At 33.7% G+C, this 27619-nt stretch overlaps 3 protein-coding genes across 8 annotated transcripts; all 3 read left to right on the forward strand.

Moving 5' to 3' along the window:
- The first annotated feature begins 265 nt into the window (after nucleotides 1–265).
- LOC131010441 (zinc finger protein GAI-ASSOCIATED FACTOR 1-like) lies at nucleotides 266–3045 on the forward strand. 2 transcript variants are annotated; one of them, XM_057937964.1, is made up of 4 exons: nucleotides 266–894; nucleotides 966–1362; nucleotides 1522–1679; nucleotides 2254–3045. In XM_057937964.1, the coding sequence occupies exons 1-4, from the start codon at nucleotides 777–779 to the stop codon at nucleotides 2817–2819; spliced, it is 1239 nt and encodes a 412-aa protein (XP_057793947.1). In that variant the 5' UTR covers nucleotides 266–776; the 3' UTR covers nucleotides 2820–3045. The 2 variants fall into 2 exon arrangements, with proteins under 2 accessions (XP_057793947.1, XP_057793946.1); XM_057937963.1 differs by having other exon boundaries at nucleotides 280–894; nucleotides 2263–3045.
- A 10884-nt stretch (nucleotides 3046–13929) lies between these two features.
- Nucleotides 13930–16661, forward strand: LOC131010443 (ricin B-like lectin R40G3). 2 transcript variants are annotated; one of them, XM_057937966.1, is made up of 4 exons: nucleotides 13930–14541; nucleotides 14614–14736; nucleotides 15615–15840; nucleotides 16368–16661. In XM_057937966.1, coding segments are annotated over exons 1-4 (669 nt in total). In that variant the 5' UTR covers nucleotides 13930–14223; the 3' UTR covers nucleotides 16370–16661. The 2 variants fall into 2 exon arrangements, with proteins under 2 accessions (XP_057793949.1, XP_057793948.1); XM_057937965.1 differs by having other exon boundaries at nucleotides 14016–14541; nucleotides 15615–16661.
- A 7570-nt stretch (nucleotides 16662–24231) lies between these two features.
- LOC131010444 (protein SICKLE) lies at nucleotides 24232–26915 on the forward strand. Of its 4 annotated transcripts, none has more exons than XM_057937971.1 (4): nucleotides 24232–25000; nucleotides 25215–25511; nucleotides 25855–26028; nucleotides 26107–26915. In XM_057937971.1, exons 2-4 carry the CDS (start codon nucleotides 25247–25249, stop codon nucleotides 26748–26750), a joined length of 1083 nt encoding a protein of 360 aa, XP_057793954.1. In that variant the 5' UTR covers nucleotides 24232–25000; nucleotides 25215–25246; the 3' UTR covers nucleotides 26751–26915. The 4 variants fall into 4 exon arrangements, with proteins under 4 accessions (XP_057793954.1, XP_057793953.1, XP_057793951.1 ...); XM_057937970.1 differs by having other exon boundaries at nucleotides 24233–24714; XM_057937968.1 differs by having other exon boundaries at nucleotides 24233–25000; nucleotides 25855–26915.
- Nucleotides 26916–27619: the final 704 nt, after the last annotated feature.

The following is a 27619-nucleotide window of genomic DNA, read 5'->3' on the forward strand; positions in this document are numbered from 1 at the left end:
AAATTTACAATAAAAGAAAACGCACACTCGACCCAGGGGTATAACCGTCTTAACATGGTCGGTCTTACGAAAACTGATTTAAAACTCGGAAACCCAAAGTCCAAAGAGCAATAGTTATAGTAAACGACAAAACCATGCTAGAGTCAGTAGAGTGGTAGTGAATTCGTCCGACAAGTGTCCCAGGAATTCTGATCTCGCCACGTGGATGGCCACAACGAGGGCACTGGTATCTTCGCGCCGCAGAACACAAGCCTCTAACCATGGTTAGCTTCCCGCCAACCACGATTCTTAGCCGCCGCTTCACCCACCTAATCACTCATGTTTAATCACAGACCGCCTTTTCTTTTTCTTCCTTTCCCGTTTTTTTTTGTTACAGCCGCATTATTATCATAATCCACTTCAGAATCTCTCTTTTTGTTTTCTTCTCTCTGTAGATGCAAATGGAAATGAATTAGTGAAAGCGCCGCCGTGTGTGAACATGGGGGTTGGTGGGCAACCGAGTTGAACCGGCGTTTCCCAATTTTTGTTTGAGATTTCAAGGCTAGCTTTTGAGTTTTATTGCTAGGTTTATAGCAACGCAAATCATTTAATTCTTTGTTGTGGATGATGGCTCAAACTTCGTTGCTTCTTAATTACGTCTTTTGTTGTAGCTTGAGTTTCATACGTACGTGATAACTATTTCCCATCATTTTAATTGGAAGTTTTTGTGGATATAATGTCAAAAGTTTCGGCTTCAATGAAGATTAGTTGAGTGGAAAATAGATTTAATTTGGAGCATGCAAGAAAACAATATGGTAGAATCCGAGATTTTGTCAACTGAATCCAATATTCTGAATCAAACAAAATTGGATGAGCAGCCAGTAAAGAAAAAACGCAATCTTCCGGGAATGCCTGGTAAAAAATTCTCAAGTTTTTTTGGTGATTGATTTTTGGGATGTAATAATGAAGTGATGATTGGTATGTAGATCCGGATGCGGATGTGATAGCTCTATCGCCGAAAACGTTGCTGGCGACCAACAGATTCGTGTGCGAGATCTGCAACAAAGGGTTTCAAAGGGAGCAGAATCTGCAGCTCCACCGGCGCGGCCACAACCTGCCGTGGAAGCTCCGGCAGCGGAGCGGGAAGGAGCTGCGGAAGCGCGTGTACGTGTGCCCGGAGGCCAGCTGCGTCCACCACAACCCATCGAGGGCGCTGGGCGATCTCACCGGAATCAAGAAGCATTTCTGCCGGAAACACTTGGACAAGAAGTATAAATGCCACCGCTGCCCCAAGAAATATGCGCTTCAGTCCGACTGCAAAGCACACATCAAGGCTTGCGGCACTCGTGAGTATTCTTGTCGTTGTGGAACTTTGTTTTCTCGGTAATTAACTTTTTTTTTCTCTCTCTCTCACATTAAACTTCATGTTATTTTTTTACTTCTTTCAAAATTCATACGTCTATCCCCAAAGTTGGTGTATTTAGACGGTAAATAACCCTCATTGATTGCTCATGGAGTTGAGTTATGGTGTTAATTTAATAGGAGGGACAGCTTTGTTACGCATAGGGCGTTTTGCGATGCATTATCGAGGGAGAATGCGCGGTCGCAGCCGCCACCCATGGTTGCTCCACTGCCAGCTTCGAGTCCTCCACCACCGCCGCTTAGTCCGTCTGCGACGGTCTTGTCGATTCAAAGTTCGGGTAACTTTTTGATCCATCTTCTTATGCTACGTTTGTTGACGGAGCGAGGATATATATATCCCTATCATTATAGAAATAATTAAAACATATATGGATTTTGTTTACAGCACGTGAAATAAGTTGGTCTAAATTCTTTTCACGTTTTTGTTGCCGTGGAAAATTTGTTTTCTTGAATAACATTTGCATTTGTCAATTACGTGTGGTTGAGAAACAATTAATATTCTCACTGTGTGTGAGAGAGAGAGAGAGTTGATCATCAAAACAATGTAAATGGCATATGTGCATGCAAATTTTCTACATCTAGCTACTTTAGTTTGGTTAGTTCCATTATTCGCATAGCTCACTCTATAAAAAACAATAATTAACTATTAAAAATGTACGAGTCTTAATTATTTTTATTTAATTTACACGTTCTTCTTTATCTATTTGCCAAAAAGAAATAAGCTCTATTTTAAGTGGATGTATGGAGTATCATAAAAATACTCATGCGAGTGTATTGCGCATAGCATCTTTAATTTGAAGAAGAAGCATTGCACTTTTCATCACCATTATGCATGACTCTTTCTTTTCCTAGCAACACTAGAACTCGCAGAAAACTCAAACGCCGAGCTCCAACCACCGCCACCTCCGGCGCCGACCGCAGCTGCTACCACTAGTAATAACACCCGAAGCAGCAGCGGAGGCTTTTTGGGTAGTATGCTGAGTTCATCATCGACATACCCGAGCCTGCTATGCAGCATAGCCGGGCCCCATCAGCGCTCCGTGTCGCTGTCGCTGTTCGAAAAGCAGCAACTACACTACGTCCCAAGGCAGCCAGCGGCGCTATCCGCAACCGCTCTGCTCCAGAAGGCCGCCCAAATGGGAGCAACATCCTCCTTCCTCCGTGGCCTGGGCTTGGCGCTGCCGTCTTCCTCGTCTATCATGAAGCTCGACAACACCTCGCTCGGGCTCCCATCATCGTCGAGTTTGAACGAATTGATGATGAGCTCTTCCACGCTGTTTCGTAGCAAGCCCGCGACTCTGGATTTGCTGGGGCTGGGAGTGCCAGCTGCTGAGGCTTCGTCGTCGGGCGGTTTTTCGGCCTTTCGGGATGATTCGGAGAGGAAATATAACCAAAGCAGATTCTGCAAGCATGATTGATATTGAAATCTGCAAGAAATTTTGTGCTATATACATTTTGCATATTCACATATAGATATTTCAGAACACAAAGCTGCTGAACAAAGTAAAATACTGTACTATATATCTCTTATCATCTATCTACATGACTTGGGGCATATATTCACAATCAGAGTTGTTCTTTAATCGAGCGAAGAATTGCAAGCTCAATAATTTAATTTAAATATGTGCTACTTGTTCTTGTGAAGGAACATGTCCATGTTCAATATGTTTATCTGTTACTGTAAAGTAGATTTTTTTTTTAAGGAGCTTATATTCTGTTTGTATTTTAAGCAAGGGCGGATCTAGGATTTGCGGATTGGGGGAGGGAGAAGGCTGAACAAGAAACTTGGAGGTATTAATTGCACGGGTGTTTGGGGGTGGACCGGGTGGTGCACTACCCGATTTTTTTCGGGTAGAGTACGTGAACCCGGCCCCATTCCCACCCCTAATTGAAGTATACTAAAGGTTCAGCTGATAATTGTGGAATTATGTTTGAGAAGAATAAGAATTATGGAGGAAATCCATTAATGGGGTTTGTTGATGGTCTCAAACAGGCATCTTCACCTTATATGGGACTGTTGGTGGAATGTTTCATGGAGATCATTAATTATTGCAGTTTTTTGTTGCTCTGTCTGACACTGAGGCTGAGTACATGACAATGATAGAAACAATGAAAGGAGTTTGGTTTAGAGGAATACTTGGGTGTTTCAAAAATATGTTGAGATTTTCTACGACACTTAGCTAACCACCAGGTGTTTCATGAGCATTCTAAGCACATTAATGTGCGGTATCATTTCATTCATGATTTGGTGAATAAATGAGTTATTCAAGTATCAGTACCAACAGAGTGGATTGTTAAGTTCGAGCATTATCTGGAATGGGTGAAGATTGTATGATCTGGGATGTTATGCAGTTAGATATATGGATCATGCATGATTAGTGCAAGCAAGGCACTACCATTAGTTGGGGGATTTGGTTGCAACTAACTCTTTAGTTTGCTATGAAGATTAGTTAGTTATGACTCAGGCTCTCATCTCAGCCGTTGATCATGCATAGCTGGAATCATCTTGTAGAGTATATAAACATTTGATATTCATTCCATGAAAGAGAGTGATATTAATTACTTGAAAGTGGGGTGTATAGATTTAGAGAGATGTTCCTTGTTCTTGGAGCTCGAAGTCTATTCTTTGTATCTGTGAATTGTCATCATCAATATAGAATCATACCATCTACCGTGAACGTAGGCACATTGTCAAATCATGTAAATCTTGCGTCTGGTTTGTGCTTTGCATTGTATTGATTGTGTTAGGTTTGGTGTGGTTGTGTTGTATTCCCAATTGGTTTACAAATAGCAAGAACTAGCAACCAATTATCATAGATGAAGTGGAAATACACCAACTTAATTTGGAGACTTAATTATGTTTATCAACTTACACTAAAAGTTGAATCAAAGTTACAAAAGTATGGATGTAGATATTCAAAGTTTTGTATATTCTCCTAAAGAGATGAATGTATATGAACGAGTGGAGTGACCCAATCGAAGAAATGATGCTCGTGTGATTGAAGAGGATAAACCGTAGGATGAAGAATATGAACAAGAATGCAAGGAGATGGAAGCTGAGCAGGGAGAATGTTTGGTGATGGAGCGAGTCCTTACTAGCCCAATGCAACAAAATGACGAGTCTTAGCTAAGGCACAATAATCTCATGGAAAGTTATGCTCGCTAGCTTGTTATTGATAGATGCATCTTTAACAACTTTGTTTCTCAATAAATGGTGGATAAACAGAAATGATAAGAAATGCCTAGTTTCTTTCTCAATAGAAAAATAATTTGATCAAGTTTGGTGGACTTTTGGACTAACCATGACAGTATGATTAAAATGTTCGCAATTTGAAATAGAGGTTCATGTTTTCAAGGAAGATAAGCTTGTTTGGGTTTATTTAAGAATGTTGGGATGTACAACAAATTCAAAAGAGAAAGAGAATGGTCCTTATCAAGTATTAGAAAAGATAAATGATAGTAACATAACACCTACCAACACATGAACTTATCTCTACTTTGTAGCATATAAACAATATATCTTATACAGTGAAAGTCAAATTTTAATATTTTGATCATTTAATATATAGATATTACGAATTGAATTCTCATTTTTTGTTTTCCCAACTTGGAAGTCGAATTTGAGATTTCCTCTTATGCCCTTTTTCAACTCTCATTAAAGTGACACTTTTGTAAAAAAAAAAACTAGAAAACACCATAAAATCCAATTACCAAAATAGGAACTTTGTCTATAAATTTAAGGGGTTATTGCCAGAAAATACGTATACTTTGTCAATTTTCTGGTTTATATCATGACCTTATAATTTGGCCAGAAAATACATCAATTTTCAATTTAATTGCAATTATAACATGACTTTATAGTTTGGCCAAAAAATACACCAAGTTTCAATTTATTCTCAATTATAACATGACCTTGTAATTAATTTAGTATAATAATATCAAGTTTAATACATTAAATATTTTTAATTTTCTTTTCATCTCACAACATACTATATATAAATACATACTATATATTTGATAAATATACATCTATATGTAAGTAATATATAATATTTTTTACTTTTTAACATAGTTTCTATTATATGTACGTAATTTTTTTAATTGGTCCTAATATTTTATAATTTCACAATTTAAATATATATATATATATATATATATATATATATAGGGGGCCGCTCCAATGAGACCCCCTAATTTTAGTGAAATCTAGGGCACGATCTAGTGCGTTTATTTTATCAATCCTATGACTGATATTGTATCTGGAGGGTGATTTTTTTTCACAGGGTTCGAATCCTGAGGGAGCAGAATATTTTAAATTTTGTTAGTATTCATCAGCATATACTGCATTGTTCATCAGTATATACGGCCCTCTTCATCAGTATATATGTCTTATTCATTACGAATTTTTTAAATTTTATTTTTCATCAGTATATATATCTTGTTCATTAGATATACGTTTTGTTCATTAGTATTATATGTCTTATTCATTGTCCTAGTGTTTCACGAAAATTATGGGGTCTCACTGGAGCGCGCCCCTATATATATATATATATATATATATATATATATATAACAAGATATTATATTGATGGCTTAAAAATACATGCATATACATATATATATATATATATTATGAAATAATTAATCATCTAACTTAATATTTATAAAAATTAATCAATCAATTAAAAATATTTTATACATAAAAATTTAATATAAATACAATAAATATTAATACATCTATGATGAAAAATAATCTAAATAAGGTCATGTTATAATTGAGAATAAATTGAAATTTGGTGTATTTTCTGGCCAGACGATAAAGTCATGTTATAATTGCAATTAAATTGAAAATTGATGTATTTTCTGGCCAAATTATAAAGTCATGATATAAACCAGAAAATTGACAAAGTATATGTATTTTCTGGCAATAACCCCTAAATTTAAATACCTATAAATTCTAAGTATGATACCATCATTCATATATAAATTAAATGATTACCGAAAAAGTAAAAAATACTAGTAAGCTCTAATTATTAAAAAAATCAACCTTATAAATTATAACTGACTAACTAATAATGTAAAAATGAAAAATGAAATGAAACAAAAAAAATGATTTTATATTGTTTTTTAGCATATTAGGAAAAAAAGTAAGGAAAAGAACAAATAAATTGTGCCAAATATTTGAATTGTGTGGATAAATTGTTGAGTTTTGTGCAGGGCATGCTGTGATTTTGGGTACTGCATCCGATCCCAGAAATCTGTTAGCTTGACTCAAGTGTATCCAATCCAATTCTTTTGAGAGTCCATATTGTTTGTCTTCCTATAACTTAATTTAGGTGTCTGCGTCAGATTCAGATAAATTAAACCTTGAGTAGCTGACTTGCCTTATCAGTTTAGTTGGCCGAATCCTCTTTCACACTTTGCAATTTGAAGATTATGCAGTTTGATGTGAGTAGTTCACGTGAGCAATAAAGAAGACAAAAATTTTATAAAATGCCCCTACGTTTGCTTAATTCAATTCCTCACTTTGAGAGATTCTGATTTTAAAGTGCCAAGTTTAGTGATCAGAATTTCAACAACTTAAAAGTCTGATCCTAGGATTTACACCAAATCTAAGACCTTTTTTTCTTTTCACGACCGTTGTACGATGGGTGATGTATGAAATTTTAGGAAGAGAAGGAGGTAGGGATTTAAGAGTAAAAGAGGTTGCAGATTGGGGAAGAAGGGTTCCTGTGTATAGGGATGGCAGTGGATCTTGGACCCGGTCCAGATCCGTTACGGATCTGGATCTCAATTTTTTGAACCCGACGGATTTGGATCTGGATCTGGATCTCAGTTTTGAAAACGGATCTGGATCTGGATCTTGAAATTGTAGATCCGGATCCGGCCCAGATCCGACCCGTGGATCCGTTTTATTTTATATATATTTTTTATATTTTATATTTAGTTTACAAATAATATTAACTAAATTAAAAATAATAAATAAATTATATTCAAAAGAATAAAAACTAAAAGTAATTAGATAAAAGTATTTTGTGTTATATTTTTCATGATGGAAATTAGATATTGTTGATTTTGTGAAATTTTTTAAATTTAATTTAAAAATAGTAGATCCATGGATCTGGACCCGTGGACCCGCGGATCTGACGGATCTGGATCTGAATCCAAAATTTTCAGATCCACAGATCTGGATCTAGTATATGAAAACGGATCTGGATCTGGTATTGACCAGACCCGGTCCAGATCCAGCCCGTTGCCATCCCTACCTGTGTAGAGAGAGAGATAATATTTTCAGTTTTTATATTTTTTCGTCCAAGCATCAAAACAACTACGGATAAAAAAAAATCTCATCGTTAAATTTTATAAAAGAAATATGACTTTAATTTTTTCAAAGTTAAAGAATTCTTTAAATGAAAATATAAATTGAGGATAGGGGTGGTAAAACGGTTTCAATTATTAACAACCCCAAATTGAAACCCTGGCGTCGCTTCCCCCCCCCTCCCCCTCCTCACGCTAAAGGAGATGGCCATAGGTTTGTGGAGTTAGCAGAAGAGTTGACGAGGTGGAGCTCGCCAGAACGGGATGGGAGAATGGGTGACGTTCCAGATGACGGCATTGAGAGAGATGTTATTGCCGAATCAGACAGAGAAGGTGTAAAGGCCCGAAGAGTTGGGGATGGGGATGAATTCGACGGTGAAGGCAGCATCGGGGGAGAGGAGAGTCCAGTTCTGGGCGGGCCGCCATGCGGAGTTGGAGGAACAAAAGACAAAGATGTTACAGAGAGAAGATGGAAATCTAGGCCAATTAATTAGTAAACAGTTAGGGTGCGTTCTTTTTTGTTGTAAATTTATCATGGAAAAATGAGGGATAATCAAAATTTCACCATTTAAATCATTTCTTTATTTTTCCTCATTTCCTACTTGACCCTTAGTCATTCCTCATTTTCACTATAAAAGAGGGATAATATTATCTCTCATTTGTAGTGAAAATAACGAATGAATAAAGGTCAAATGGAAAATGAGATAAAAGAAAGAAAAAATTTAGATGATGAAATTTTGTTTATCCTTCATTTTTCCATGATAAATTTACAACTAAAGAGAACGCACCCTTAGGTGTAATTTATATTTAATTAAGCTTTAAGTTTTCCTTATTATTTCTATAAAAGGAAATGTAGCACTTTTGTTGGGATGATCCAAAAAGGAATACGCATCACTTTCGATGAGACGGAGGGAGTATATTATACTCCCTCCTTCCCGTTAATCATGGCTCAAAATTTTTCGACACGGGTATTTATGAGAGTTAAAATAGTTGTAAAAGTAGTAGGGACCATAAGATTAAAGTATTTATTTCAATTATTTTATTCCTTAACCCTCTTTCTTAATAAAGCGGTTTATAGAATAAATAAAAAAAACTAAATCTGCAATGTAAAGTAAAAGTGGCGGCAGACTTAAAAAAATGGCTACAACACATTGCAAAAAAAAGGCACCAAAACTTAAAATAAAGTTGTCAATCCAAATTTTCATTTCAAGTCAAATGTTTCGAATTACACCAAATTGCTTTCCCTCTACAAAACGCACAACACATATTCTCTATAAAAAGAGAGTCATTCCACATTCTAAAATCATTCTACCATTACATCCAAAAAAATAGAAAATGAGGAGAAAAGATTTGACAAGTGAGGAGAGAGCTATATTAATTCAATTCTTGATTATTGACAGAAAGAATGGCAAGCTACCACGAGGCAATATGAAGGCTGCCGAGCTCAAGTTCGGCGTCTCTCGGCGAACCGTTTGTCGTCTTTGGGCTGAGGCAAAGCAAAAGCAGCAGTAAGGTCAGTTTATAAGTTCACAAAGTAGGAAAATATGTAGACCAAGGAGAAAAAAAAATTGAAATTGATCTAGAGTTAATTGCAAGCCTTGAGTTATCTAAAAGATCAACCATAAGAAGATTGGCTAGTGGCATAAACTGTAGCAAGAGTACCATAGGGAGGTGGATAGATCAGGGGCTGATCAAGGCTCATACAAGTGCTATAAAACCTGACCTTACAGTCCCAAATAAGCTGTTAAGAATGAGGTTTTATTTAGAGCATATTGAGTATAATAGGCTGCTAGAGAAATTGTAGTTCAAAAGCATGCAAAATACTATCCATGTCGATGAGAAGTGGTTCTACATCACCAAATCTTCTCACATATTCTATTTAACTCCAGCAGAGGCTGAGCCACATAGAACTTGCATGAGTAAAAAGTTTATAATAAAGGTAATGTTCTTGTGTGCTGTGTGCCGACCAATATTTGGTGATGATGGGAGTGTTCTATTTGATGGGAAGATAGGCATCTTCCCATCAAATTTTTATGCATTTGTGTTTCCTGCTACATGGATGTTAGAATTATTAGTAATATGAGATTACTTGTTTTGATGGTTGAATTTGCATTTGTTTATATTATCAAGTGCATATGATGTTAATGAAAAATTTATAATTTGGTGATTGCTAATTAGCCTTATTTGAGAATCTATAATTTAATGAATATTTACTGTGAATTTATAATGCACTAAGAAGGAAGTGGCGGGTATTTCCATTTTGATGCGGACATAATTATGTGCACATGCTCAGATCAAGTACGATGGGCAAAAAATACGAATAAAGAACAAAGATTCAGCTTTGACAACTTAGCCTTGACATTCCACTCATAGAATCTTAGACTTTGACAGCTCAACTGTGATATCCACCTGTGGCAGCTGTGACACTCCACCCATGGAATCTTAGACTTGACAACTCATCTGTGATATCCACCCTTGGCAGCTATGTCGACGCCAACCTTGACGCCTCCAACTATGTCAACGCCAACTTTGGCACATTCAACTATGTCAGCTATGTCAACGCCACCATTGGTACCTCCAACTGTGTCAACACCAACCTTGACACCTTCTGCTATGTCAGCGCCACCCTTGACGATTCAGCTCCAAGAGCTAAGATCATTGTAACAAAAATTGGGCCCCATTGCACTGCTTAATGGGCCTTAGGACTAGGTTTATTTTGTAACTTATAAATAGGATTCTCATGTGTAGAATTATGGGGGCTATTCTCATTCATTATTCATCTCTCAAGCTTGTAATTATAACTCTCTTCATATAGTGAAATTTCTCGTGTGACCTTTGTGAATGTAGATCGTTACGGTCGAACCACGTAAAATTCTTATGTCATTTAATATTTTTATATTTTGCCGTTGGAATCAATTCTATGCTCAACACATTCGGTACTGTAAAGAGCAAAAATGACTTGAATTCAACTTAATAAACCGCAATAAAAAATACCTTAACAATGAACATAAATCTTTACAACACCTAGGTTAAGCATTCAACTACTTCAACTCGCATAATTTCTTGGACGGAATCAAGAAGCAGTTTGCTTTTGTTGGAGAAAGTTGGTAACGCATTATTAAAGATGTTATTTTTTTATATATATAAAATTACACCCTTCTATAAAGTAATTTTTTGTTTTATGTAAGCATAAATAATAAGTTGGTGGAATGGATAAAAGTCCTATATTTCTCTTTAAGGGTACAAGTTCGGAATCCCTTTGCCCAAAAATTTGATTTGGTTAATCCATACCACCCCTAATTTGGAGATATTTTTTAAAAAATGTTGATTTTTTTTTAATAATTTGAAATTTAAATGCAGTTTACACAAAACTAAAAGTGTTAATGGGCAAAAATGCCCACTTCTTTAAGTTTTTTTGTAAAAATGCCCTAAGTTATCATACAAAGCATTCTATGCTCTAATTATGTGAAGTACCTATTTTACCCTTTGATGTTGATGGGTGTGCTTGGTTTTTTGTGAAAGTCTTACACATTTGACCGATTTGACAACTATCAGTCATAAAAGTCAACGATTTGACAGTTATCAGTCAAGAGTACATATGACCGGTGGGTGGCTAGATCATGTGTCCGCCCGGCCGAACACATAATTTTATCGGCCGAACACTTGATCTGCCACCCAAATCATGTGTCCGACCGATAAAATCATGTGTCCGCCCGGTGAAATTATGTGTCCGTCCGGCCGGACACATGATTTTACCGGACAGACACATGATTTTATCGGCCGAACACATGTGTCCGGCCGATAAAATCATGTGTTCGCCCGGTGAAATTATATGTCCGCCCGGGCGGACACATGATCTAACCACCCATCGTTCATATGTATTTTTGACTGATAGCTGTCAAATCGTTGACTTTTATGATTGATAACTGTCAAATCGGTCAAATGTGTAAGACTTTTACAAAAAATCAAGCAAACTCATTAAATCAAATGATATTTAAATAATAGGGCATAAAATATTTTGTATAATAAAAAAGGACATTTTTATAAAAAAATAAATAAGAAAGTGGACATTTTAAATTTTTACTCAAACTAAAATGAGTGTTAATTTTACTCATGTTGAATGTGCTAGTAGTGTGCAACTATGTCGGTAGGTGGGGCAGGTGGCCTCTAGGGATTCAGAATAGTCTCATATGTGAGTGTGTTCATTGTGTGAGTTTGACTGTTTGGTGTGTCATAATATTAATTAATTAATTTATTACTATTATCAAAAATAGCGGTCCGACATTAACCATCTTTACTCTATCATATAACTACGTGACATTAAATAAAGAATGACACGTCAAGAGAGTTACTATGTTATTAGAATAATATACTTGATAAATAATACTCCATTCTACGTACAATATCTATAGCTTGTTTTATTTTTTATACCGTTTTAAGTATTTTTACATATTTTCTAAAAAATCATTAAATATTTTAGAAAATATGAGTTAACGTACTTTTATATTACTATAATTTTATTTTTTTTAAAATATTTGTCTCTAAAAAAATAAACCATGAATGATAAAACGCACAAAGTAACAAATTGTATCCATTCAAAACAATCAAATGACGAAGACATTTTCTATAAATATAGAGGTTTAGGACTCAAATCCATCCCTCCTAAAATTAACAAATTGTATGTTACCTTTTACGATTATCACTAGTATTTTCCCTCGTGCAATGCACGAAAATAATTTTGTATATATATATAATAAGATATATATACTATATATATATATATTAAATAGTAAATCAATTATAATAGTTATAAATATTATAATTGATTTACTATACTCAATTGATTTACTATACTCAATTGATCGTATATTATAATCATAATATTATCTATGCATTGTTTATATAATTGATCGTTAGTTTTTATAATATATTAGTGGATTTATTTGAATTTTTTGAATGGGTTAATGTGTAAGTGAGATAGTGGGGTGAGTGGGATATAATTTATTTGTAACCTTCATGTTGAATATATTTTCAAAATTGCCATTCAAATCAATTTCAAATTGATTTGAAATCAATTTCTAATTGAAAACTGCTGTTTTAATATAGTATAGATTTTCTATTGTTAATTTAATAATTCAATCGTCCTTTAAAATAGTTTATTTTTGTTATTTTGATAGGTGTACAAAAAATAGTTCATTTCTATTTATACACACTACATCGCAAGTCATATTTTATTACCTCAATATATCAACTTATAGACCTAATATATCACATGATGGACTTCATTATTCATTCAAAATATAATTAATTAGCTTTATTTTTTTTTGAACTGGAAGTTGAATTTAGCACTTTTTTCTGTTTTATTCATTTGACTTATTTCCAACCCTGATAAACTATTAATTTAATTTCAATATTTTTTAAAATGCTTAATCTTGGAGTTTTTTTTAGGAAATGAACCTCCAAAAAAAAGATGCATTTTTTTGAATGAGCATCACCGATCGAATCTTTTAAGCTCTTCAGAATTTCCATATATTTTTAAATTTGTATTTTATTTTTGTTGTACTTTCTTATTTAAAAGCCTTAACGTGAGCCGTTTTTATGTCCATGCATCAACGATAACTTTTTACTTTTATATGAGCATCACATAGATGATAATTAGAAAATATTTGATCATTCTATTATATTAAAGAAAATATTTAACCGAAAAATTATGGTCATATACTCACAAGAATTGATACGAATAAGTCAAAATATATACTGTTGAATAAGTTGTTGTTAATTCATGAATAACTATTTAAATTTAGATTCGAATTTTAAAGAGTGCAAAATTTTTATCAATTACTGAATTGAGATTATTTATGCATTAATTACAATCAGTCTATTCAATATTATATACTGGTTTATTCGTTATCCTAATTTCTTATGAAATTAATCATTCTCACTATTACCTAATCGTGTGTATATGATACTCCATTCGTCTCATCTTCATAGTCCCTTATTCTTTATTGAGATGTCTCAATATCCTCTTTTATAATTATATTAGCATTAAGTGTTTTTTTACTAAAATAATCTTATTTAAATATAGTGAAACATAGAATAATTATGGATAAAATTGAATAATTACATATTGTTTGTATTAATCAAGTAATATTAATTGTATTTTTTTAATATATAAAAAAAAAAAAGTAAAGTGGATTGTGAAGGTGGGACGAAGGCAGCAGTATGATTATATTGAGAACTTCATTTTTTGTATGAAGTTCATAAATCCTTAAAAATCGAAGAATGATATTTGGTTGTTATTTTATTTAGGGTGAACCTCTCCGTGTATTATACTAATCAGTAATCCAAATGAAAAGATTAATATGAAGATTGACGTTGAATATAGTATTGACGCGGTTGTCTTAACTCCTAAGTCTTGCTCCCATAAATACCTGACAACAAGTCTTCTCCGATATTCATTGAAACTTTGTTCATCAAAAATATCCCACCAAACCAAACACGCTGATGGATCGTCGCCACCACCGCCCCGCCGGCGGGCACCACCACCACCCAGCCCCTCCAGTCCACCACCACCACCCACCACCCCCACCTGTAGTACACCACCACCCACCACACCACCACCACCCGACTCCCGTAGTTGTGTTTCCGTCGCCACCTGCTCCCGTGGTGGTGGTAGACCACCACCACCACTCTCCGCCGCCAGTCGACATCTTCAGCAGACCCTCCGTCAAGATGTACTGCAAGGCCGATCCTACCTACTCTCTCTCCATAAGCCACGGCACGGTCATTCTTGTACGCTCAAATCCCACCGACCCCCTCCAGGTACTAATCTTTCTCTCTCTCTCTCTTGAAATTGGGGATTTTTTGAAATGATGATAAATTGATTTGTTTCAGCACTGGATAAAAGATGACAAGTACAGCATGACAGTGAGGGATCAAGAAGGATTGCCAAGTTTTGCTTTGGTCAACAAAGCTACCGGCCAGGCCTTGAAGCATTCTATTGGTGCTAACCACCCTGTAAATTCTCTTATCCCTTTCTCTTTTATCTTTTTATTTTATTTTCTTTTTTTCAGAGCCCTAGAAATTCTGTACGGTAACAAAGAGGATTATTTTTGGAGAAAAATAACTACGTTGATTCAGTTATTGCTAGCTTTCGTCTCTTTGTTTTTTCTTCATCTCAAGAGCCCGAGCTAGCAAGGCTCCCCTCACCAATCCTTTTTTTTTTTTTTTTCTTTCAAATTTTCGATATTTTGTACGAATTATTAAACTGAATAATTGGAAAACTATCTATCTTATTGAAATCTCGAACTCGAAATTTATAGAACCCAACACAATAAATTTTTCTGGCTTCGATAACACTATTTCCTATATGTACGATTTTTTAGTAGTGCGATATAAATTTTGCAGTAATCTTATGGTGGAATGAGAAATACATATATAGATTAGAGCATGATTTTGTTAATTTTTTTAGCTTGAGTTAGCTGTAATTAATATACTGGACCTTTTCAAAAGCCTTAAATTTTTAATCTTGAGATGGAATTAGAAGTTCTTGTTTAGTGTCATAGTTTACCGGTTTCTGTCGACTGCGTGACTCAAGCAAGACTAAAAGTGTAAAAATGGATAGATAGATACCTAGAAAAATTTATGATTGAATATTTGAACAATAGACGATCAAATATTGAAATAAGTTCAAATTAATCCATCCATCAAAGTAAATGGTAGATTAGCCTATATTAACTTTTAACTATCTATTCTATTGCACTTCGTAAACACCCCATAAGTAGAAAACAAATCTTCACATATCAGTGATACCCCACCAAGAAAAACACTTTGGCCTCGTGATCTAACTCGTATATATATCCAATTACTTAGAGAAGTGTGTTTGAATGTGGCAGGTGCAACTGGTTCAATACAATCCTAATACTCTTGATGAATCCATCTTGTGGACGGAGAAGGACTTGGGTGATGGCTACAAGGCAGTGCGAATGGTGAACAACATTCGCCTAAATGTCGATGCTCTGCACGGCGAGAGGCATCACGGTGGGGTCCACGATGGCTCCACAGTCGTGCTCGGAGAATGGAAGAAAGGAGAGAACCAGCGTTGGAGGATCGATTACCACTGTAAGTGATACGATAATAAAAGACCAACAGATCTCATTCCATATATGTTACGAATAGCATTTAAATACACAAACTTTCACCAAATTTTGATTTTTAAGTGAACTAAAAATTTTGCCCTCATATACACAAACTTATTTTTCACACGGTTGTCAATTGAACTCAACATTTCAAAATTAATGTTGAGTTGGACATCTGAAAATGTCTACATGGCTTAAATGTCTGATGTACTAAATGGGGTAGTTGGATGTCTACGTTGGCTTAAATGGCTGATGTACTAAATGGGGTAGTTGGATGTCTACGTTATTTTAGGTAGCCATGATGACACTAATTTGCCAAAAATTAATTATTATGTGAAGAATTAAAACAATTGAAAGTTTGTGTATTTTGAGGCAATTTTTTTTTGTTCATATGCAAAAAAAGTTTATGAAAGTTTGTATGCTTCGACGCGATTTACCCCATCTTCTTATTAGGGAAAGTTAGCTTGTTATGTTCTTGAAAATGTTTCACAACTCTTATTTATTCTCTAGGATATATACGCCTGCCGCTGTTGCTGTGGAACTGTTCGTTTTTGCTGGCGTTTATGATTATAATGTACGCACCATCATCACTTCACCGGCACGATCATACTTTGATTTGCTGCTGCCATGAGAAGTTATGTACGTATCTAATATCAATAAACATAGTAAGCTTTGAGCTTCATGTAGTTTACGTATATGTAGTTGCTGCCATCCTTGGACTTGTACTCTACATTTGTATGTATAGTATGTAATCTTATTGAGACAATATGGTGATATCTTTGACAATAAGTTTTTATTGGGACATCTTTTATTGTGATTGAAGCTTTTATTTGTTTTGGAATTAATTCCAAGTGTTGAATAGTCGTGCGAAATATTCATTTAGTATAGTAAAAATCAATAGTTATTCGAGAATATAATATTATTAATTGTAGTTAATTTTAATTTAGGCGGACGAAATTACCCTCGCATTATAATAAAAAAGTATCTTTTCGTCACTTTGGCTATTCTTCTTTATCTGAAATCTTACTTTTTTCGTCGAGTCGTTCACCAATTATTTATCTCTGCCCGTCTTCGATGTTACAAGTACATTGGTGTCGAACATCAGCAATAAAGTGATTGGAACATTGCCTTTAGTCCTGGACTTCGCACCGCTGGAATAAATATATAGGAACGAAGTCCCCTTGGGATGACCTAGTGGTTAGGGTGGTTGCTTGTTGTCCAAGAGGTCACAGATTCGAGTACTCTCGGTCACAATAACCACTAAGTGGGGTGTGTGTGTGGTTTGTATTATTTATAATGTAATTTCATCAAAAAAAATATATATAGGAACGCGTGGATATATGGAGCTCCAGATAAAATTATTAGTTAGATAAACTGATATATAAGAACGCGTGGATATGTGTGGATATATGGAGCTCCAAATAAAATTGTTAGTTAAATAAAATGATACTATAGGAACGCGTGGATATATGGAGCTCCAGATAAAATTGTTAGTTAGATAAACGAATTCACTTAAATTGATAGTGATGGCATAAAATTCATGTGTTGTAGGTGAGCTATAAGCATTTTACTTCTTTATCCTTGTAATTTTCTCTATAAATAGCCTCTCCACACAAGATGTAAAGTTACGATATATTGAATCTATAAAAAAAACTAATGCGTAATCCGTCGAAATTCAACGGAAAATTATTTTAAATTATATGATACTCCCTTTCCCGTCATTCTCCAAAATTATGCATACCTTTCCTTTTTGGTACGGCCCCCAAAATTATGCATATCCTATTTTTAGACATTATCCTACATATAATTCTAACAATTTTACCATTTTAACTTACACTATTTACTCATAATATATTTAATAATTCTTTCATTGTGAGACCATTTCTCCACTATCATTACTACAAACTTTTATGCATAATTTTTGGGGACGGGGGAGTATTATTTTTGTATAAATAATTATTTATATAAATTATTTTTAAATTTATTTAATTTAAGGTAATATAGTTGAAATTATATTAATTTGAATAATATTCCTCAATTAAATTTTAACCTTTTGTTAGAATAATAAATATTCTTTTTATATAAATTTTTATTTAATAATATTTTAGAAAAATATCAATATTGAATATTTTATTTCATCTGAGCATCATCTCGTCTAAATCACCCTATAGGATCATATTATCATCTACAGCCCGAAAGACGACATCTAATATTTGAACACCAGACTTTCGAGCATAATCTCGTCTAGATCTTAAAATACAAAAAAATGAAGTTTTATGTGTCAATTTTTTTAACATCACTATCTGGAGGTTTAAAAATCAAATTTGACTTGTGAGATTGTATGATTTGGAGCTTCTAATATCATAACTAGCTTGTAAACATCATTTTGTATGGAACTTGAAAAAATCTTGACAAACTTTTATGCATTATTAGCTTCAAATATTATAATTGGGTTGCAAGAATCATCTCGTTTGGAGTTTGAAAGAACGAATTTAACTTGTGAGTATCATCATTTAATTGGGTTTCGAGAATCATCTCGCTTGAAGCAATTCAAATTATATTAGTCTCAATCATTCCGCCAATTAAATATAGATTTTTAATTTGGAGAGCAAGAGCTTCTTCTTGTATAAGTTTTATTTTAGTGAAACCTTATTAAAAAAAATCAATGTGAAATGAGGTGATTTATATAAATTCTTCATTCGGTTGAAGTTATTATAAATTTAATACATAATTAAAGGTTTCTAATGTATTTTAACATCATATCCTCTATTGTTCTTTATCTAAATTCTTCATTTATGCATTACTAATTTCATAATTTATTTATTTATTATTATTATTGACGAAACTGAAACAAATAAAGTTTTTAGATATGAAAAATATATTTTTCTTCTCTATACAAATAAAATGTACGGATATGTTTTATAAAAAACAAAAATAATTTTTAATTATCTTGATAGACATAAAATAAGATTTTATTTTAAAGTAACCGGGTTATAGAATTTGTGCCTTATTATTCAAACATGTAAATCAATTACCGAACCCGTTTATAATTTACATACACGTGCATGTCTCATGTAAATTAAGAAGATAAATTTTATATATATATATATATATATATATAAATTCATACAGTATAATATATTGCAACATATACATATAATATATACGCTTTTGAGAAATATAAAATTAATAAACAAATATACATCTAATGACTAACATTCAATTAAAATCATTTATTGTATATAAATTATAATTTTTTTTTCTTGTCAGACATGTAAATCTAATTTTTATCGAGATAAAATAAATAATAAAATTTATTAATTTAAATTATATGTAAGTTATTATTATTATTATTATTATTATTATTATTATATACATTTATTATTAATTATATTTATTAAGATTAATGAATCTTTATATAGAATGTAATAGTTAAGTAATTAATTAATAATGAAGATTATATATGATAATTATTGAAATGAAACAATTCTAAGCATACCACATAGGTTAAGGCTTAATCCTATTATAAAGAAGATACTCAGTTTACAGCCGAAAAGGAGTTCTTCGTTTAGTATGTAGTTTACTAATACAGGTAATTATTCTCCTGTTGATCTACGTGTATGGTAATTGATTCACCAAGTTTTTTGTTTTTTACTATTGAATCATTATTATTCATATTATTGAACTATTTTTAGTTTGGATTAATTGCTTCTAAACTCAAAACGTTTTTAGGAATTTGAAAACTGTATAAGGGCTTTTTTTTTCTTTTTTCTTTTTTGGATACATAATCTTTTATTTTTTCTAATTTTGGTCCAATCGTCATTTTTTTTTCCAATTTTAATCTAATGCAGGCATCGAAAAATGACACGTTGGACACACCAGACGACCAAGTGAAAGGATTATTTGCCTATAAATAAATCCAAAACATTTTCAGGAATTTGAGGATTGCACTTGAGCTTTTTTCTATCATAATACACCATCTTTTATTTTTGTTCTAATTTTGATCCGATCGCCGATTTCTCCAAATTTTAATTTGACATGGTCATCAGGGATGACACGATGTACACACTGGACGGCCAAATAAAACGATGTTATCTCACTTAAAGGAAAACAACATCATTTTATGTGAAATTAACTTTATAAATTACTAATAACATTAGAAAGAAACAAGATGATAATGAAAAAATCGTTATTTTCGATATTATTATATGTGTAAAGCTTCTGAAATAGGCTTGTGAATTTTAACAAGGAGAATAAAAAACAAAATGGTGTGATAATATTATCCTTCATTTGTAGTGTAAATGAGGAATGAGTAAGTGCCAAGTAGGAAATGTGAAAAAAGAAATGAAGAATTTAAAGGGTTAAATTTTGTTTATCCTTCATTTTCTCATGACAAATTTGCAGCCAAAGAGAATGCACCCTTAAATGAGATGAAGTACTGGGCATACAAAATCAAAATTTAGCCTCAAATCTTAAAACATCAAATTTTAGCCATTAATTAGGCGGTATGCCTAATTTGCCCCTTTTCCATCGCACTCCAATGGCTGCCTCTTCCGCTGCGCTGAACTCAAATGGCCTCCGAAGTGAAACCGCCGAGCTGCTCCACTATCCTCCGTCCTTCAATTGTCGTCGCAGAGTTCTGAGCCTGTCGTCGAATGCTCTCACGAACCGGAGTTTAATCTGCCAGCGCCGCTTTCGCCGCGTCGGAGTGGTGAGATCGTCCGCCACCACGGCGGAGTCGGAGGCTGACTACGCCGCCGGCGAAGGAGCACCAGGTGTCGGCAGATCTGATCTGATCAGTAGGCGGCGGCGACAAATCTGATCTGATGAGGCGGTGGCGGATCTGATCTGATGAGGCGGCGGCGGTGGATCTGATCTGATCGTTGCGCCGCCTCCTCCATCGGCAGATCTGATCTCCGCCTCCTTCGATTTCAGCCATCGACAGATCTGATCTGATCTGTGATGCACGTATGGCACTTATGACACTAATAGTGCCATAAGTGCACACTTCCCCATAGGGTTTAGATATTCCATTTAGGGTTTAGATTATTCATTTGGAGTTTAGATGTTCCATTTAGGGTTTAGACTATCCATTTAGGTTTAGATGTTCCATTTAGGGTTTAAATGATGTTGTTGTTTCTGTATTTGTGCTGATGACTATTTTACTTAGTTTTATTTTGAATTTCGTTGGCACTTATGGCACTATTATGGCACTAATAGTGCCATAAGTGCCAAAATGACTGTTTTACTTGGTTTTATTTTGGATTTCCGATGACACTTATGACACTAATAGTGCCATAAGTGCCTAACCCGACCCGGCACGCGACCCGCGTGCCTGATCCTACCCAATCCGCCTCATTAAGGGCAAAAACGTCCAAATCAATAAAAATGGCCAAAATTTGTGTTTTTTCAATGTGTGGCCATAAATTGTGTTTTATGCTTCATTTTGGCTATTTCAAAATTTTACTCTTATTTGATCGTCCGATGTAGTATTTTGAATTTATAAGCAATTACCTATTTCATTTGGTTGCTTGATGTTTGGTGTGTTGAACGTACTAATTTTTTACGATCACATTAAATTGAAATTAGAAAAAAAAAATTCACAATTAAATGAAAATTATATAAAAAACTTACATATTATGAAAAAAGGAAAAATACATACTTTCCCGTCTCATTATAAGTGATAGGGTTTACATCTTTTTAAGAATTAAATTTTTATTTATAAAAACAGATTACCTATAATAGATCTGCATAAAATGAAATATGTGTCACTTTTAGTGGAAGGGTAGAAGTTCAATCTTCTCATTTCTGAAAACAGTTTAAATTTACTGACAATAAACTTTTTATTTTTAGTTTTGTTTCTTTTACTTAAAAAGGGTTAGACTTGGGTGCGGGTGCCCGCATGCTATGCGGCCCCGACCCAGATCAAATAGTTATATAAATGATTTTAGTAAATAAAAACAAAAGTATAGTTTCTGGTGCACTGGTAAAGCCAGCGCCTTTTACTTCTAAGGGTCAGGGTTCGAAACCCCTCTGTCCATTTTTCGCTTTTTTATTATTCTTTTTTTCAGTTTTTTGTCTTTTTCGTTTTTTCTTTTGTTTTTTTTTGTTCCTTTTTTAGCTTTATCGTTTTTTCTCTTTTTTTGGTTCCTTTTTGCTTCTTTTTTTTAGTTTTTTGTCTTTCATTTTTTTTCAATTTTTTTTATGGCTTTTTTGTTTAATTTTTTATTTTCAACACTTTTTTTCTATTTTTTCCCATTTATATGTGCTTTTTTAATATTACCTTTATTCACATCAATGATTATTTTTTCTTACAACTATAATTACTTAACCAAATAATTAAAATTACAAATTTTCGTAAGTAAAAATAAAATTTTTCATAAAAATAAGTAATAATTTTAAAATATTACATTTCTTCATATGCATAATTACTTTTTATTAAGATAATAGTTACTTTTAATAAATATAAAATATACATTTGTTAACACAAATATATACTTATGATATAAGTATTTACTTTCATTCAATATAAAGTATTATATATACTAAAATCGTAAACCCTAAACTCTGAACAGTAAATCATGAGCCGTAATAGGAATATTTACTTTTAATAAGTATAAAATATACATTTGTGCTTTTTACTTTTTTAAATTTGTATATTTATGTCTAAGTTATTTCAAAGTAAATATTGTTATGATGAAATGTAATTATCTCAATGAAGAAAAGTAATTTTAAAACATACATACATTTCTTTATATCAACAATTTTCGTGTAAAAAGTAATAATTTTAAAATATTACATTTCTTCATATAAATAATTACTTTTTATTAAGACAATATTTACTTTTAATAAGTATAAAATATACATTTGTTAGCACAAATATATTAATGAGTGAAAATAACATTACTTTTCTTCACATCAATAACTACTTTTTCTTACAAAAATATTTATTTGAGCAAATAACTAAAAGTACAAATTCCCATAAATAAAAGTAACATTTATCGTGAACAAATGTAATAATTTTGAAACATTACTTTTCATCACGTTTACATTTTTTTTCAATAATGTATACATTTGTTAGGTATAACTATTACATTTGAAAATAAGTATGACTCTACATATTAAGAAGTTAATATAAATATTTCCTATCATTCTATATTTTGTAATTACCTGAACACTGAATACTAAACCCTAAATAGTGAATACTAAACCATAAACCTTGAATACTAATCCCTAATCCTTGAATGCTAAACCCTAATGAAAATATTTACTTTTATGTAGTCTAACATATACATTTCTTTGTACAAATGTATATTTATGTTTCTACAAGTATTTCTTGTCATTCTATATTTTGTAATTACCTGAACACTGAATACTAAACCCTAAATTGTGAATACTAAACCCTAAACCTTGAATATTAAACCCTAAATAATGAATACTAAACCCTAATCCTTGAATACTAAATCCTAAATAATGAATACTAAACCCTAATCCTTGAATGTTAAACTCTAATGGAAATATTTACTTTTATGCAGTCTAACATATACATTTCTTTGTACAATTTCTTTGTACAAATGCATACTTATGTTTCTATAAGTATTTCCTGTCATTCTATATTTTGTAATTACTTGAACACTGAATACTAAACTCTAAACCTTGAATACTAAACCCTAAATAATGAATACTAAACCCTAACCCTTGAATGCTAAACCCAAACGGAAATATTTACTTTTATGTAGTCTAACATATACATTTCTTTGTACAAATGTATACTTTTATGTTTCTTTGATTATTTTCTTCGTTATTCTAGTATTTATTTATTCGTTATTCAAAATAATTATTATTATAATAAAAAATAATTATTGACATGAAGAATGTAATATTTTAAAATATTATACTTTTCACAAAAATATATAAAAAAGACAAGAGAAAAACAATAAATAAAAAATGAAAAAAAAGAAAATACCGAAAAGATAAAAAAATCAAAATATATAAAATAATGCAAAAGAAAAAAAAACAGTAAAAAAATACTGAAAAGGGAAAAAAAAGAAAATAAATAAAAAATAAACTGCAAAAAGTAAAATAAAAATAATAATAAAAAAAAATAAAACAGGAAAAGGAAAAAAAAACAAATAAAAAAAAGAGAAACAAACCCAGAAAAAGAAAATTCAAAAAAGTGTAAAACAAAAGGGGGGGAGAAGAAAAAAAATGCTGAAATAAGGGGTTTCGAACTGGAGACCTATTGAAAAGTGAAGTGATATGCGCCTATTACCACTGAGCCACCATTCAACCATGCATATTTTCCCTTAAAATAAATATATAAACGTTGATTAGGCGGGTGACCGCATACCATGCGGGCGCCCGCATGCAAGTTTTGCGACTTAAAAAAAAGGGTAAGAAGAAGAAGACGACGAAAGCAAAATCCCCAATTCCGAAAAACCAAACCCTAAACTCCTCCCTCCCTCATTCCAATCCGTCAACTTCCTTCAATTCTTTCACAACTCAAGAGACATTAAATTAAACCCCAAAACAGATTCTTTACACCAACCGCCGCGCCGAATTCGCGACTTAACTCGTCGCCGCCAAGGCCTCCCAGCGGCGAGTCATCCTCGCGGCCAACAGCCATCTCCTAGCCGTCGCCGTCGTTGCCGCATTTCGACCACCTGCCGGAAGTTTCCGTCGCCTAGGCTCGCGACAGCAAGCTGCCTCCGACTCAAGACTACGACAGCAAAACTTTCAATCCAACCCCTCTCCTGACTCGTCCTCCACTCGTCCAGCCGCAAGGCTTAACTTTGTCGGGACTCACCACCTCTACAGACTCAATCGACACGGCCACAAGCATCAGTCAGAAACAATTGTATTCCCTATTCCCTTTTTCTATTTCTTATTTATTGTTTCAGAAATTATGTGAACATGTGTTGGGGAATTAAGAGTAGAAAAATGGTTTATGTCGTAGGTGTTTGAGGGTTGAATTTATACAAAACTTGAAGTTTCTATTGTTTAGTGCAATGTGTGCATGTCTGTGAAAATTCTGTATTGTAATACATGTTGTGAAGCATGGAAATTTATTATTGTCCTCCAAAAATTTATGAAAGAGTCTACCGGTGGGTGTGATGAAGATGATTTGAATGTGCACTGACAAGGTAATGATCTTATCAGCTATATAATTGGGTTTTCAGTCTAATCCTTTTCATTAAACCAAATTATGCTTTAGGCAGAGGAAATGAGCCAATAACTAATCTCTACATATTACTTTGTAGGGTTAATATTGGACAATAAGTTCCTTCTTACTCTTTTGCATTGATAAATCTTCTTTGAGAGTTGAAGCCGCTTTAACAAATATGTTTGTTTCTGCAGCGGATTGATTCATTTTTAAGCATTGTGCGATAATGGAGGAGTCTCAGAAAAGAAGGGAAAGGCTGAAGGCAATGCGAATTGAAGCTGCTAATACAGCAGTTAATGCCGACACTGATAGTTTATTGGCATCTGGTGGCCTTTCAAACCCTCTTGTTGAAGGAGAAAGCACTTCCATTCCAACTAAATGTTTTTCTCCAAGATTTGATTATTATACTGACCCTATGGCAGCATTCTCTGGAAGTAGGAGAGATAACATCACTCCTCAGGTCTCACACGGACACTTCAACATGCTCCCGAGTAATTTTTTCTTATATTCCCTGTCTCTTATTTTTATTTTCTTATGGTATTGATATTGATGTTGTCTTTTTAAATGAGCTTATGTTTGCTTTTGATATTAATCATTAATACTGGTGATGTGCTCTTTTGCCATTAGTAGAGTTGATAACTTCACTATAATGCAGAAATTAATTAGTAGTTGATTTATACTTTTGCATACTTGCAAAATGGGCAATTGCCTTGTAGTTGTGTATAGCCATTATGAAAACCCTTGCCAAGAGAATGTTCTGTTGTTTGAATGCTTCAGTTGATTTTTGTATGTGGATGCTTCTTTTCATTGATTGTCTGTTTCTATTCTTAACAGGACCTACACATCAAAATATGTCTCCAGGACCTACATATCAAGGTATGACTCCGAACCAATCATATCAACCTCCCGGTGTTAACCATCCTGATCAAAGGATATTCCAAGCACCGGGAGCAAATTTCAATCAGAGTCCTCTTGGGCGACCAATGGAATTGGCAGGCAGACCACAAGGTAATCCTCCACATCAAAATATGACTCCGGGACCTACATATCAAAGTATGACTCCAAACCAGTCATATCAACCTCCAGGTGTTAACCGTCCTGATCAAAGGATATTCCAAGTGCCGGGAGCTCATTTCAATCAGAGTCCTCTTGGGCAGCCGATGGAATTGGCAGGCAGACCACAAGGTAATCCTCCAAATGCCTGGGGTGGACCAGGCGCCCTTAACTATACAAGCCCATCAAACATGTCAAGAGGTAGGCATTTTGGTAATCGTAGCTTTGGACAAGAGGATCATCCTTATTATGGTAGAGGCAGAGGTCAGAACTACTACAGTAGTAACCATGCATCAGGGCATGGAGGAAGCAGGCATCCTGAGCCTGGTAGAGGCAGGGGTCTGTCACTTGGTAATAGCACAACTCCAGGTTCAAGAATGAGTGGCAGGAGAGGAGGGTCACATGAGTATGTTTCAGCAGAAGAGCGACCAGATTTGTATTATAAAAAGGAAATGGTAGAAGATCCATGGAAGATGTTGACTCCTATTATTGCGAAGGATACTCACGCACAAGACACTGATAAGTCCTGGCTTCCGAAATCCATTACTATGAAAAAAGCTAAAGTTTCTACTGAAGATCCACAGACATCAATTTCTCAGCAAAGCCTTGCTCAATACCTGGCTTCTTCATTCAGCGACTCAACTGATGAGCCCGTTCACAACGAGCCGAGTACATGAAGGATTTTTTTCTGATAATCCCCTAATGTTGCTATTCAGTTTCCAACGTCTAGGAAACTAGAAAGTTTTGTAACTATCAGGCCAGATGTATACCGGATTCTATTGCTGATTCTTAGATGTCAGATTTTCAGTTTGGCTTATAAAGTGATATTATAATTGAGTTCATATGCCCCGTTTGATGCGTCTATCCACATTTAGAATGTGACATATTCATTGAGTTCATATGCTCAAGGTTGTATCAAGTATAATCCGTTGCAATTAACTGCGTAATTTAGTGCTAGTGGTCTTAGTTTCATCTGTTCTATTCTTTCTTTGGTTTTTCTAATTGTGTCGAATCTCTGCAGTCATTTTGAGTGTCATATTTCTAATTCCTTTTCGATGGCTGGAAGAGATACTCGCTCGATGCTGGCAAGGGAGAATTTTTAGGTTGTTTGGATGGTGGGCTGTTTAAGGGAGAGCTCCGGTGGGAAGGGTGGAGGTTACTACGGTGGCAGATGCTTTCTCATCTCATGGCTCTACATGTGGACGATTATTGATAGTTATCGTCGCTAATTTGTGTTGGTTTTGTCAAACGTAACTTCATGATCATTGTGGTTGCTCATAGATTAGTTAAAAGTGCTTGTGACTTTATAATTGTGTATGTCTAGGATGAACCTCTAACTATTGTGAAAGTCTTTTTCATATTTCATATGTTTGAGCTTTAATAATATCACTACTTACCCCTTAAATAAAGAAAAAAAGAAAAGAAAAACATAAACTAATTGTTTCAAGTCATTTCTACATGCATCAAATTCTCAGAATATTATTCTCCTAATAGGGATGTTACGAATTGTACTAAAAATATTGTGCGCCTGCGATCGGACTCGCGC

Source organism: Salvia miltiorrhiza, chromosome 2 (genome assembly GCF_028751815.1).
Source record: "Salvia miltiorrhiza cultivar Shanhuang (shh) chromosome 2, IMPLAD_Smil_shh, whole genome shotgun sequence".
Taxonomy (NCBI): Eukaryota; Viridiplantae; Streptophyta; class Magnoliopsida; order Lamiales; family Lamiaceae; genus Salvia; species Salvia miltiorrhiza.

Bases quoted from the DNA above. Each gene is read 5' to 3' on its own strand.
- LOC131010441 (XM_057937964.1), top strand. From the start codon at position 777: ATGCAAGAAAACAATATGGTAGAATCCGAGATTTTGTCAACTGAATCC. The intron at 1,363-1,521 runs GTAATTAACTTT...TTAATTTAATAG, and splicing joins TGTGGAACTTTGTTTTCTCG to GAGGGACAGCTTTGTTACGC. The intron at 1,680-2,253 runs GTAACTTTTTGA...TTCTTTTCCTAG, and splicing joins CTTGTCGATTCAAAGTTCGG to CAACACTAGAACTCGCAGAA.
- LOC131010444 (XM_057937968.1), top strand. From the start codon at position 25,247: ATGGAGGAGTCTCAGAAAAGAAGGGAAAGGCTGAAGGCAATGCGAATT. The intron at 25,512-25,854 runs GTAATTTTTTCT...TATTCTTAACAG, and splicing joins ACACTTCAACATGCTCCCGA to GACCTACACATCAAAATATG.
- LOC131010443 (XM_057937965.1), top strand. From the start codon at position 14,224: ATGGATCGTCGCCACCACCGCCCCGCCGGCGGGCACCACCACCACCCA. The intron at 14,542-14,613 runs GTACTAATCTTT...GATTTGTTTCAG, and splicing joins ATCCCACCGACCCCCTCCAG to CACTGGATAAAAGATGACAA. The intron at 14,737-15,614 runs GTAAATTCTCTT...TGAATGTGGCAG, and splicing joins CTATTGGTGCTAACCACCCT to GTGCAACTGGTTCAATACAA.